Source organism: Oryza glaberrima, chromosome 6 (assembly GCF_000147395.1).
Source record: "Oryza glaberrima chromosome 6, OglaRS2, whole genome shotgun sequence".
NCBI lineage: Eukaryota > Viridiplantae > Streptophyta > Magnoliopsida > Poales > Poaceae > Oryza > Oryza glaberrima.
The window spans coordinates 3,805,956-3,818,792 of record NC_068331.1 but is presented as its reverse complement, the minus strand read 5'-3'; the positions used below and the strand labels follow the sequence as shown (position 1 = coordinate 3,818,792).

The 12,837-nt window shown below is 40.9% G+C and overlaps 3 protein-coding genes across 5 annotated transcripts; all 3 read right to left on the bottom strand.

Annotated features, from left to right (window-relative positions):
- Positions 1-242: 242 nt before the first annotated feature.
- LOC127778122 (protein SRG1-like) lies at positions 243-4,749 on the bottom strand. Its single transcript, XM_052304778.1, has 5 exons — positions 4,475-4,749; positions 3,284-3,538; positions 2,242-2,501; positions 1,255-1,582; positions 243-755 (listed from the first exon to the last, which is right to left on the bottom strand). Exons 2-5 carry the CDS (start codon positions 3,530-3,532, stop codon positions 504-506), a joined length of 1,089 nt encoding a protein of 362 aa, XP_052160738.1. The 5' UTR covers positions 3,533-3,538; positions 4,475-4,749; the 3' UTR covers positions 243-503.
- A 1,709-nt stretch (positions 4,750-6,458) lies between these two features.
- On the bottom strand, positions 6,459-9,033 carry LOC127778123 (protein SRG1-like). The gene is made up of 4 exons (XM_052304779.1): positions 8,810-9,033; positions 8,224-8,483; positions 7,269-7,596; positions 6,459-6,974 (listed from the first exon to the last, which is right to left on the bottom strand). The coding sequence occupies exons 1-4, from the start codon at positions 8,921-8,923 to the stop codon at positions 6,702-6,704; spliced, it is 975 nt and encodes a 324-aa protein (XP_052160739.1). The 5' UTR covers positions 8,924-9,033; the 3' UTR covers positions 6,459-6,701.
- Positions 9,034-10,078: 1,045 nt separating this feature from the next.
- On the bottom strand, positions 10,079-12,761 carry LOC127777111 (protein SRG1-like). 3 transcript variants are annotated; one of them, XM_052303621.1, is made up of 5 exons: positions 12,301-12,761; positions 11,582-11,890; positions 11,229-11,488; positions 10,682-11,006; positions 10,079-10,561 (listed from the first exon to the last, which is right to left on the bottom strand). In XM_052303621.1, the coding sequence occupies exons 2-5, from the start codon at positions 11,804-11,806 to the stop codon at positions 10,319-10,321; spliced, it is 1,053 nt and encodes a 350-aa protein (XP_052159581.1). In that variant the 5' UTR covers positions 11,807-11,890; positions 12,301-12,761; the 3' UTR covers positions 10,079-10,318. The 3 variants fall into 3 exon arrangements, with proteins under 3 accessions (XP_052159581.1, XP_052159583.1, XP_052159582.1); XM_052303623.1 differs by having other exon boundaries at positions 11,582-11,851; XM_052303622.1 differs by lacking the exon at positions 12,301-12,761 and having other exon boundaries at positions 11,582-11,940.
- Positions 12,762-12,837: the final 76 nt, after the last annotated feature.

Sequence of the window (12,837 nt, the reverse complement as noted above, 5' to 3'; positions counted from 1 at the left end):
TCTCTTCCCCTTTGCATGAATTTTTTCATCATACGTTCGATTCTATTTGGTAAGCCTGAATTTAACAGTTATTTTGACCGGATTCTATTTGAGTATACATTATGATTAATTTGAACCAAGCAGGAGCACTATGAAAGTTTTGTCAATTGGTTTCTCTAAACTTGAAGAAAGAATCACTATCCTATGCATTTACTGTTGTCTTAGTTTCTTAAGAAAAGATTCATCATGCTTGCAGCCAATACTTATATGTCCTATCACTTTAATTTATTTGAACAATTAGGAATGATACAAAGGATTGCTATATAGCTGTCCTGACATAGCGAGAAGCAGCTTAACTTGCTCGGTATGTATTTTGTTTTTAAGTTCAAACAATACAATCTAATTGATCATACTAATATGCATATTTACATATGTTCTCAAATGTGCCCGCAACGAAGCGTGGGGTTTCATCTAGTTATTAGAAAGCTATATTCTACCGATCCAACGTCGTTACGACAACAATCTCATTCTGACATCTTGACAGTGTTGATGACTCGTGTCCCTCTTGCAAAAGTCTCGTAGAAGCCACTTAAGTAGTCCTTGATCTTCATCTTGGCATACTGCCTCGGCCTCTTCTCGTCGTCCACCAGCTCCGGCGCCGGCTCCAGCTCCTTCTCCGGATCCAGCGCATAGAACATCACCACCGACACTCGCTCCCTCTCGGCGTTCGTCACCACCCTATGCACCGGGCTCTTTAACAACCCATTGCTCATTATCTGCATCCCAGAATAGGTGTCTGTTAGTCATATCTTTTTAGATAATGGAAATGGTTTACATCTCCGACCTCTGCTACTTAGTCGGACTAATTCCCTAAAAGATCAAATATAATCAGACGTGTAAATGATGATGTACTCAAAATTGAAGCTTTACAGGTCTACTTTACGTGCAATTCAGATTGTTGTTCAGATCTCCCAAATCTCTGATCCCTCCAAAGATTTCTTCAGGAGAAGATAAAAGGAATCATGATATACTTTAGGAATCATGGTAGAATACTTTTGGAACACCGTAATATTTTGGTTTGGGTTACATGGGTGCAGTATCCTTGGATAAACAACCACTAACAAGTACTCCCTCCATTTCTAATGTAAGAATTTCTAGTATTGCCCACATATATATAGATGTTAATGAATCTAAATACATACATATGTCTAGATATATGTGCGTAATACTAGAAAGTTTTACATTGTGAAACGGATGGAGTAAATGTATATATACCTCCATTCCATCCCCCATGTTGATGAGCAGAGCATTGGGGACGACGGGCACATCGTACCAGACGCCTTGCCTCAGCACCTGAAGCCCACTGACGGCGTCGTCGACGGAGACGATGGTGATCACCGAGCCGTCGGAGTGTGGCTTCAGGCCCAACACATCCTCCGGCCTCAGGCAGCGAGGGTAGTAGTTGAACCTCGCGTACGTCGTGGCGTCCTCGTCGAACATGTCGACGAAGTAGCCCTCTCGCAGGCCGAGCAGCTTGGCCAATCTGGTCAGCACAAGGCTGGTGATCTCCCTGCACCTCACAGTGTACTCATGCAGAACATCCCTGTACAAAAACAGGAAATATCAGGGGGGTTTTTGAGGTGAAAGCGGCAAGAATATTGCCGAATATATTAGAGAGAGGAGTGTTTTACATAATGTTTAAAAGAGAGATATTACAGAATATAAAGGAATGCCTCGGCCTACTAAGCATAAGGTAGATAAATTTCAGGGGGGTTTGGATGGGAAAATTTTTAGTCCTTATCACATCCGATATTTGGATACTAATCAGAAGTATTAAACGTAGATTATTGATAAAACCCATTCCATAACTATGGACTAATTCGTGAGACGAATCTATTAAGCCTAATTGATACATGATTAGCCTATGTGATGCTACAGTGAACATGTGCTAATTATGGATTAATTAGGCTTAAAAAATTTGTCACGCGAACTAGCTCTCATTTATGTAATTAATTTTGTAAGTAGTCTATGTTTAATACTCTAAATTAGTGTTTAAACATCCAATGTGATATGTTTAAATTAGTGTTTAAACATTCAATGTGTACAAATGTACTGGCAGAACTTGATTCTATCAACATCTTTGAACAAAAGCAGGAAGTGCAGACAACTGTATTGGCAGAACTTGACAGATTTTAAGTTTTAATCACGCGTGTAGATTGCAGAATGAACAATGGATTAATCAAGGTTAGGAAGATTCAGTGCCTGAAAGAAGGAGGCTGTGTTGGCCAGAGGCTATGATCTCTCTGGGACTCGGGCTCAACGAGGAGATACAATCGGTCACACCAGTCCAGGATCTGTTTCTCCGACACGACCATGTCATTGCCATACCCTTCGTGCTTGAACTCGTTGCCGTTAGCTAGGTTGGAGTACTTCTGCTTCTCTTCCAGTGGGAGCTCATAAAACCCTCTTGTCACCTTCATCACCTCACTGAGGAAGCCTGGCTCAATTCCATGTCCAACAGCCTGGAGAATTACATTATTCAGAAATCACATCTTAGGGCCTGTTTAGTTTTCAAACAAAATTTTTTATGCTGTCACATCGAATGTTTGGACATATACATGTAGTATTAAATGTAAAAAAACCAATTACACAGTTCGCGAGGAAATTGCGAGACGAATATTTTGAGCCTAATTGCGTCATGATTTGACAATGTGGTGCTACAGTAAACATTTGCTAATAATCGATTAATTAGGCTTAATAAATTCGCTTCGCAGTTTCCTGACAGAATCTGTAACATGTTTTTTTATTAGACTATGTTTAATACGGGAAACTATTTTTATCCCTCGAGGGGATATCCCCTCATTGTTTGCATGTCACTCAAATGGTTATGAAAAATATTGAAAAATTTTGAGAAGATGTATTAACATGTGATATATCACTCCACAAACATGCAAGTTCAAATTCAACTTCTACATCTCACAACGAAAAAAATAAATTAAACTATAACTAGTTAATGTATATTCACAGTCAAATTTATTTTTTTGTTACGAAATGTAGAAGTTGAATTTGAACTTGCATGTTTGTGGAGTGATATATCACATGCTAATACATCTTCTCAATTTTTTTCATAACCATTTGAGTGACGTACAAATAACGAGGGGATATCTCTTCGAGGGATGAAAATCCACTCCAGTTTAATACTTCAAATGTATTGCTGTATATCCGATGTGACATGCAGAGGCAAATTTTTTTCGCCAACTAAACATGCCCTTAACAAAGAGAGGAAAAATGTATGTTTCCTTACCAGGAAGAGGCCCCAATTTTCCAAGGCAGAGTGCAGTTTAGCAAGCTCGGCAGCGCTGTCGTCGTCGTCGGAGGCAGACAGCCGGCTGAGGTCGATGACAGGGATGGGCTCAGGCATGCCGGAGCCGGTGATGGCAGGGCGGTCTTGCTCGCCGACCATGTACTGGCTTGGTGGCTCAGGCACATTGGCAGCAAGCTCTTGCACGATCGGTGGTATCTTGACAATCTTCCATTCGTGGCCGTCACCCATGGTTGCCTGAAGCAACAAATACACATCACTTGACATCATTTGCAGGGAAGTAATCGAAGTCATCATCGCTCAATATCTATACTACTTAAAATATTATTAGTAATGGTGTCTGAGTCTCCCACACACCCCTAGTTCCCTACCGCTGACATTTAGGTCCCATAACAACTGTGCCACACTTTTGTGACTAGCAATTTGTGCACTACTGTGGCTGCTACAACTTGCCTAATGTTAGTTGTGGTAAAGTGTGGCAGGCAACCAAACACACCCTTAGTAGTGGTGGTGTCAAGTTTGCCACACAGCCCTACCACTGACATTTATGTCCCACAATCTTTACTATTACACCATCCTTCAACGAGTTTTCTCTCGTTTCACTTGCTGGCTCTCCTGGTAATTTAAAATCATCTATTTATTCAACAAAAGTATTTTTTTATAGAAGTTTTTATTAATCTCAGACGATTACATCAAATTGATAGAACCATACTAACAAAAGTATGCTTGATTAAATATGTGTTTAATAGACTTGATAAGATAGAAACTCAAATTGTTCTCCGTTGCAAAACGCACAAGCCCTTGGCTAGTATTCGGAAAATTTCCTTAGCACGCTTTAACGCAAACACCATACCTGCATATATTTTTAGTAGCGAGTTCATTTTTTTTAAGAGAATGGTATTTTTTACCCGATCTCCTATCCTTTTTAAATGAGGAACTTAACCATTCAAACAACATAATCTGAAATTTACTTATCTGTAAATTTAAACTCAAAACTGGGTTTCTACTCACATCACTGCAACCGCGTGTTCATAGCAACGGGGATGATGAATCATTGAATCTAGCGAGTTCAGCTCACACATGTGGGCTCAAAGCACAAGGGTACGTACGTGGAAGCTGGCAGTGAGCGAAGAGTGATGGAATGATCGAAGGTGCTCACAGAAAGAAGCTCACCAGAATGATGGAGTCTCCGTCGCCCCGCCGCAGTAGCAGCGAGCGATCGCCGCTGTACTATGGTCCCCACCGACCGGCGGTGAGGTGCCGGAGAGAGAGGCCTCCGCTGCCGCCGCCGCCGCTGCCGGCCGAAGAAGACGATGCCCGGTGCACGCCGCTCCCGCAGTCGCGCCTCCCCGATTGAGCCCGTGACCCCGCAAAATCGACGCCGGAAAAACTCCTGTTCTCCACGGCTCTACCTACGGCTTGCCCAAGTATGACTTCCCCTTTGACTCCTTCACTAAGCCAGAAGCTGCTGCTGCTCTGCTCAACCACGAATTATTTTTATATTTACCATTTCAAAATCTTACAAAAATATACATCTCCCGTCCTCTATAAAAATCGCCGTAATAGAGGACGAGAAGGGCTTAAATATAAAATTTTCTGCAACACATAAGACGTAGTATTTGTACTACTAGATGATGCCCCGCGCTTTGCTGCGGGATATATGTTAGATAATGGAGAAATAATGAAACGATTTGGATTGAAATATTATAAAAATGATTTGCGAATGACGATTTAGCTTGTGTATGAAATAAATTGTACATATAATTACTATATAATTACTATATGCTTATATGTTAAGCTTTATATGCTTAATGGGTTGATATGACATGTTTGCATGTAGGTTTTAGGAGTGCTAATAAATACTATGCTTGCATGTTGAGTTTTATGTGTTTAGTTGGCATTAGCTTTATAGAAAGCAGAGATTTGTAAATTTCTCGTATGATATCGGATGAAGTTAAAGTTTATATGAAAATTGTAGAGCTCGACGATATTTACAACTTTGTAGTTGATAACTTTTTCATTAAAATAATTGATGGGTCCTAATATTTATATTTATATCTGTATTTAGCCCCTTCCCGTGGGTTTTCACTAATCTGAAAATTAATATTGATTATTTGATGCTCTAAATAATTTTAAATGAATGTGTGGCTAAATACAAAATTATAGATCTCATCGATCCCTATAACTTTGATATAGAGTTTGTTTCTATCGGAGGTCTTTTAAAATATAGATCTGAGAATTTATAAAAATAAATCTAAGACATTCTAAGAAATATTTGGACCCATAAATTATTTTCATGAAAAAGTTATCAACTACAAAGTTGTAGATTTTGTCGAGCTATACAATTTTCATGTAAACTTTAACTTCATCCGACATCATATGAGAATTTTACAAATCGTATACTTGTTATGTGTTGCAGAAAATTTTACATTTAGAGGGCGAGATGGACCTAAATGCAAATATTTCTAAACCCCGTGCTGCCACATCACATAAATCGCCCTAATAGAGAACGGGAGGAGTATATTTTTGCAAATATTTGAAACGGTAATTTTTTAAAATCTTATAAAATAATATAAATATAAAAAGAATTCGGTCAACCACTCACCGTTGTATTCGGCCCAACACGGGAATCTTTTTCTGAACCCCGGCCATCAAAGAGGCCTTTTCAGCCCAATAAGTTAACTAATTTTGATCTGGATTTTACAACGATCTATTTTATTTGTTTTGAAACAATTTTACAACGATTATTTTGCAAGGAATTTTACAACGATTTTGAGACAAGACTGGGCTGCGAAGCAGGCCACAAGCTTCCCTCCGGGAAAAAAAAGAGCAGACTATAGGACCATAGCAATATAGTACTCCCTCCTCCATTCTATATTATAAATCATTGTGAGTTTATATTAAATAGTTTAATTAAATTTATAGAAAAAATGTAACAATGTTTTCAACACAAAACATATATACTAGATTTAATGAAACAAATTTGATATTGATGTTAATATACACTTTTTATTTATAAATTTAATTAAGTTTAAGGAAATTTAACTTTAGGACAAACCCAAAACTTAAGCAATTGCAAATTACCGCTAGAATATTGCAAGAGCTGTCATTTCAATGGCATTCTTGCAAAATATAAATAACTGGTGGCAAATTTTCAAATGCCCCAAACTTCTTATAATATGGAACAGGGGGACTACATTTCAACCCAAAAAACATGTTTAGAATATAAATGACCAGTGCAAATTTACAAATGCCTCAAACTTATTATAATATGGAACGGTGGGAGTAAATTTGAAACCAAAAAGCAGGTTTAGAATGCACCAGTTTCATTACAAAGCTAAGCACAAAACCATACAGTGCCAGTAATGTCGGATCGAGTGCACCCATCTGACAATAGTCCTTACGACACAATCTCATTCAGATTGTCAGATATTTTGACATTGTCGATGACTCGTGTCCCTCTCGCTAAAGTTTCGAAGAGCCCTGTTACGTAGTCCTTGGTCTTTACCTTGACATACTGCCTTGGCCTCTTCTCGTCATCCACCAGCTCCGGCACCGGCTCCAGCTCCTTCTCCGGATCCAGCGTGTAGAACATCGCCAACGACACCCGCTCCCTCTTGGCATTGGTCACCACCCTGTGCACCGGGCTCTTGAACAAACTATTGCTCATTATCTGCATTCATCGGGCAAAAAGAAGCATACAACAAATGTTATATGATGTACTCAAAATTTATCTTTTTTTTTGGGTCTAGCTACAACTTTATGCGTAACATGGTTCAGATTCTCAAAAACAATATTTTAGATATATTTGAGTTTCTCCCAAATTTGGTTGAAACTCTGTTCGGATCGCTTTAGAGTCAACTAAATTTTTGGTTTGAAATTTTAATTTTCCACGGTGGTGTTGCTAACAAGGATGCAGTTTCCATGGGCAACAACCTGTAAGCAATTTGCAAATATATACTCGTACCTCTATTCCATCCCCAACGTTGATGAGCAGAGCATTGGGGACGATGGGCACGTCATACCAGACGCCCTGTCTCAGCAACTGAAGCCCACTGACTGTATCATCGATGGCGACAATGGTGATCACCGATGCGTCAGAATGCGGCTTCAGGCCGAAGACATTGTCCGGCCTCGGGCAGCGAGGGTAGTAGTTGAACCTCGCGTAGGTCATGGCTTTCTCGTCGAACATGTCGACCAAGTATCCCTCGCTCAAGCCGAGCAGCTTGGCCAGCTTCTTCAGCACAAGGCTGGTGATCTCCCTGCACCTGACAGTGTACTCACGCAGGACATCTCTGAACATAAACAAGAAATTTCAGACAAACTGTATTGGCAAAACTTGACAGATTGACAGATTGACAGATTTTTATCATGCATGAAGATTGTGTTAGATGGATCTCCCTCCCCTTGAGCCCAACGGCTCAAGGGGGCCTTGACCCGCGCCCTGATCGGGGGCGCCCAGCCCAATGGCTGGTGGGCCCCGTCACACTGCGCCATATAAAAGGGGGTGGAGGCCGGGGCGGCACACGGTACGAGGTTTGCTGCCGCCGCCAACTCCACCCCACAAACCCAAATCCGATCGAGAGGGGGCCGCAGCCAGTGACGAGAAACGCCACCGCCGTCCCACGCCTCATTGCCGGGACATCTACGACCGCCACTGCCGCAGCCGTCATCGCCGTCGACCTCACCGGCACCGCATCCATGACAACCACGCGCGACGACGACGACGATGTCCAGCGCCTCTTCCTCTACGAACACCTCAACCGGTCGGTATCTAAACCCTCTCCCTTTCATCTACAATGTCGTTCTTCAATCCCAAATAGAACCACCCGACTAGATCTAACCTAGGTGATCCTAGTGCAAAGTCTAACAGATTGCAGATTGAGAAGTGGATTAATCATGGTTAGGAAGAAGATCTGTGCCTGAAAGGAGGAGGCTGTGTTGGCCAGAGGCTATGGGCTATCCGGGATTCAGGCTCAACGATGAGGTAGAACCGGTCGCACCAGTCCAGGATCTGTTTCTCTGACACGACCATGTCGTTGCCGTACCCTTCGATCCTGAAATCCTTGCCGTTCACCAGGTTGGAGTACTTCTGCTTCTCTTCCGGTGGGAGCTTGTAGAATCCTCTTGTCACATTGATCATCTCACTGAGAAAGTTCTCCTCCATTCCATGTCCAACAGCCTGGAGAAAAATGATATAATCAGATATCAAATCTTAATAACCCTGCACCTTATAGTACCAGAGGTAAAAAAAAAAATGATACTCCATCCGTTTCAGATTATAAGTCGTTTTGACTAACTAAATTTGTAGAAAAAACTAGTAATATATTCAACACAAGACAACTATATTATAAAAATTATATTCAATTATAGATTTAATGAAAATAATTTGATGTTATAATATTACTAAATTTGTCTATAAATTTGATCAAATTTGGAACAGTTTAACTTTAACTAAAGTCAAAATAACTTATAATATGAAACGAATGCAGTGGTACTTTTATTTACCATTGGAGGCAGACAGCCGGCTGAGGTCGACGATGGGGATGGGCTCAGGCATGTCGGAGCCGGCGATGGCAGGGCGGTCTTGCTCGCCGACCATGTACTGGCTCGGCGGCTCATGGACGCCGGCGGCGAGCTCCTGCACAATCGGTGGTATCTTGACAATGTTCCAGTGGTGGCCGTCAGCCATGGTTGTCTGAATGCGCAGTGCTTCTGTTTAGTCAGGTGATTCCTAGCCAGCCGGTTTTTATCTTATTTCGACATAGTTTTTGTGGCCATGAATGATGACAGAGTGAAATTGGTCAGGGTTTAGTCAAGATGAAAGATTTTATGTAAACAAGTTGGTAGGTCAGGGATGTGGGAAGACATGGTAGTGCCACTCATTAGTCAGAGAGGATCAAACACACGGTCCTTGTCATGATAGACACATGAACGGACCCATCGAATAAGCGAAACGGCATATTTGCAAACGAATAGTAATTTGTGAATAAAATTTTTATATACGTATTTTTAGCAATCTAAAATAAAAGCAAAGGTTGAAAAATAAACTTCGATAAAAAATCTTTAAATCAACTCCAATTTAAGATTGAAAATTCAAAATTTAGCTAATAAGCTGAAGTATAAGAAAAAGACACTCCGGCAGTAATATGGTATGGGTCGTTGAGCTTCACATCACTGTCAAATGTTTGTCTGCCGAGCCCATTGGCCTTGTTTGGCAGCCAGTTTTGCTGCAGCTGCAGCAGTTGAAAATCGCTGTAGCTTGCAGCCGTAGCTGCTGCCAAAAAATCTTATCCGAACACACCCATTATCAGCAGGGAGATTTTGCAGAGACATGCAACAATTACTCCCGCCTCCCAATTTTATTTTACTTACTACCTCCGTTCTAAATTAGTAGTCGCTTTGGCTTTTTTTTTTTGCAATGTTTGACTATTCGTCTTATTTGAAAAATTAGTGCAAATGTAAAACATGATAAGTCATAATTAAAGTACTTTTGATAATAAAGCAAGTCACAAACAAAATAAATAATAATTCCATAATTTTTTAAATAAGATGAATGATCAAACGTTACAACAAAAACTCAAAGCTATAAGAATTTTCGGACAGTGTTTTAGCAAATCTCACACTAAACTAGGAATCACGGCAAAATACATTGCTACCCTCATTATTTACATTCTAATTATCTTTCTTAAAGCAAGCATTAAAATTTTCTTGTGAGAGTACTGGTACTAATATGGCTATATCGATAAAAGTAGGAAAAAAAAAACATCTCCAATGTAGTTATAGTGTAATTACATTACAATTATACAATAATTACAATATAGTAACACTATAATATTAATGTCTAATTACAATACCATTAATAATATTATAGTTACATTTGAAAGTTTTTTTTGTTAAAAAAAACTTGCGACATGCTTTTAGCAATTCCCTCAAGGAAAAAAACATATTTATTTTCCCAGGAATACTTGCTACTGAAAGCTGCTGAGCTTGCAACAATCATGCTACTAGTACAAATCAGATCTTCAGGGAGTCGATGTATCTCTCTCTTCGAGAGAATTTTCCAATGATCCCGGCCCTGAACTCTCCGACGCTAACTTTCCTGTATCTTGCAGGCCGATTCTCATCCAGCAAACCAGCCGCCGGCCCAATGTCTTTCTCATCATTCACACTGTAAAACATGGCCAGTGAGATCCTGTCCTCCTCGGCGTTTGTCACCACCCTGTGCACTGGGCTCCTGAAGATGCCATTGCACAATACCTGCACATAAATTTTGCATCCAAATATGCATCAGGATTCAGAAACCTGGGTTTATCATCATATTACAGATGTTTCTGCAGATTCAGAGAGGAAGTATTTTGGATGCTAGATGCCAATTACCTCCATGGTGTCACCTAAGTTGATCAGCAATGTATGGGGAGCGACCTGAACATTGTACCACTTGCCATCCCTCTGAATTTGCAGGCCACCGACATCTTCGTCGACGAGAAGAATCGTCAAGAGGGAGCCGTCGGAGTGAGGCCTGACACCGAACACAAGGTCAGGCCTTGGACAGGGAGGGTAGTAGTTGAATCTTGCAAGTGCAGGAGCTTTGTTGAGTCGGTCGAAGAAGTAATCCTCATCAAGCTCAAGAAGCTTGGACATAGCCTGAATGATATCGTCTCTTATTCTTTTGGTTCCTGATGCGTACTCGTTCAGAACATCCCTGCAGAAGAAAAGGCTCTCTAATAGCTCAGTAAAACCATTTCTCGATACATCGTCAAGTTATTCTTTCTGAATTCAGACAACAATTCTTGTTACTTTGCTAGTGATACATGAACAACAAAAAACACTATCTTTTGCAAAAACAAAAAAAAGAATAGGAAGAAATTCAGACGTGTGTAAACTGGAAAGTAAAACATCGATCACTGTAAGGTGAGTAGGTGACCTGAAAGATTCAGGATGGTCAGGCCAGAAGGCAAGATTTCGCTCCTCCGTGGGTTCAACTCTGAGAAACAGCCGATCAGACCAGTCCAGGATCTGATCTTGGGTTACCACCCGGTCAGTTCCATACCCTTCCACCTGGAAGTTCTTGCCGTCGATCAAGTTGCTGAATTTTCGCTTCCGTTCGATCGGTTGGTTGAAGAACTCTCTTGCCAAGTTCAACACATCATCCATCAGAGAGGCTTCTACTCCATGGTTGGTAAGCTGGATCACACACAGCAAGGAAAATTGGAGAAATTGATACAAAGTAGCAAGTTTTTTATGAAGCAAAGTAGGATCACTGTGTTAGTAGCTGACCAGGAAGAAGCCCCAATTCTGCAGAGCCGCCCTGAGCTTGGCAACCTCGTCGGCGCCGGCTAGCCGGCTAAGATCAACGACGGGGATGGGCTCCGGCAGCTCGGCGGCGACCAGCTCGTCAGAACGGTCTTTCTCCCCAAGCACGTACTGACTCGGTGGCTCCTCGACGCCGGCCGCCGCCAGCTCTTGCACTATCGCCGGCGATCTCCATGACTCGTCAGCCATTAGTGTTCTTGTTCTTGGATCTTTCTTTGCTTAATTTTCTTCTTGCTTGAAAATAAAAAGGAGATCTTTCAGCTCATTTATAGCCTGCAAATATGTTGAATTGGATATACTTGGATGAAAATGGATTGACAAATTAGGCACGTGAATGGAATCTGCTTCTCAGCTACTATTCAACAGTAGAAGAAAGGATGCACAAAGCACAATGTACATGGTGGAAATAAAAGACACGTTGTAGATAAGATGTAGATGTAGATTGAGCTGAATAAAGGGATAGGTATTCAAACTGTTTGACATCGTGGAATCGAGCACAAGAAAGGGAACCTTCAAATTTATTTTTTGAAATTAAACCGAAGGTATTCAAACTGTTTAACATTGTGGAATTGGGCAGAAGAAAGGGACTGGTATTTCAAGTAGTTTGACATTGTGGAAGTGAGCTAGTACTGACTCCTGAGTTCTGAATGCCTGAATGGGGGAAAACAAGTTCCATTGCTTACCTTTTCTTATCTCCTTCTAGATATTTCAACTGGTGTAATATGGTGACACAAGATCTGCACCAGATAAACTATCTCTCGGTTTCTATCAATGGTTAGTAACAGGAGTAGTAACCTGGAGAGAGCTGCTATTCTGCTCGAAATCAACACAAAGTCAATTAGTCACTCATATCAATGGACAGAACACAATTCCTATCGAACAAAAGAAGATCAAACATAATAAAAGAAGATAAAGATGCATTATTTTCTAAAAGAAGATCGTTTTCGGAGTCTTGTCTCTGTGGTGTTGCCGACGCTTAGCGGGGGTCGTTTGGTGCTAGGCTTCACCCTCAGCGGTTTGTGCTTGGGTGGTAGCGCGTAGTGTGTGGTCATGCACCTTGGTGCATTATGATGTTTTTTCTTGTAACTTTTACTCCTTAATACATTCGGATGGCCTCCTTCGGCCTTCCCGGCGAAAATTATTTTCTAAAAGAAAAAAAAAAGATCAAGATGTGTAGATCAAGGGAAAAATCGAAAAACTCTGAAGCTGTCAAATGATTA

Bases quoted from the DNA above. Each gene is read 5' to 3' on its own strand.
- LOC127778122 (XM_052304778.1), bottom strand. From the start codon at position 3,532: ATGGGTGACGGCCACGAATGGAAGATTGTCAAGATACCACCGATCGTG. The intron at 1,583-2,241 runs GCACTGAATCTT...GTTTTTGTACAG, and splicing joins ACACAGCCTCCTTCTTTCAG to GGATGTTCTGCATGAGTACA. The intron at 756-1,254 runs GTATATATACAT...TCTGGGATGCAG, and splicing joins ACATGGGGGATGGAATGGAG to ATAATGAGCAATGGGTTGTT.
- LOC127777111 (XM_052303621.1), bottom strand. From the start codon at position 11,806: ATGGCTGACGAGTCATGGAGATCGCCGGCGATAGTGCAAGAGCTGGCG. The intron at 11,489-11,581 runs GTCAGCTACTAA...TGTGTGATCCAG, and splicing joins AGAATTGGGGCTTCTTCCTG to CTTACCAACCATGGAGTAGA. The intron at 10,562-10,681 runs GTAATTGGCATC...ATTTATGTGCAG, and splicing joins ACTTAGGTGACACCATGGAG to GTATTGTGCAATGGCATCTT.
- LOC127778123 (XM_052304779.1), bottom strand. From the start codon at position 8,923: ATGAGCCGCCGAGCCAGTACATGGTCGGCGAGCAAGACCGCCCTGCCA. The intron at 7,597-8,223 runs GCACAGATCTTC...GTTTATGTTCAG, and splicing joins ACACAGCCTCCTCCTTTCAG to AGATGTCCTGCGTGAGTACA. The intron at 6,975-7,268 runs GTACGAGTATAT...CGATGAATGCAG, and splicing joins ACGTTGGGGATGGAATAGAG to ATAATGAGCAATAGTTTGTT.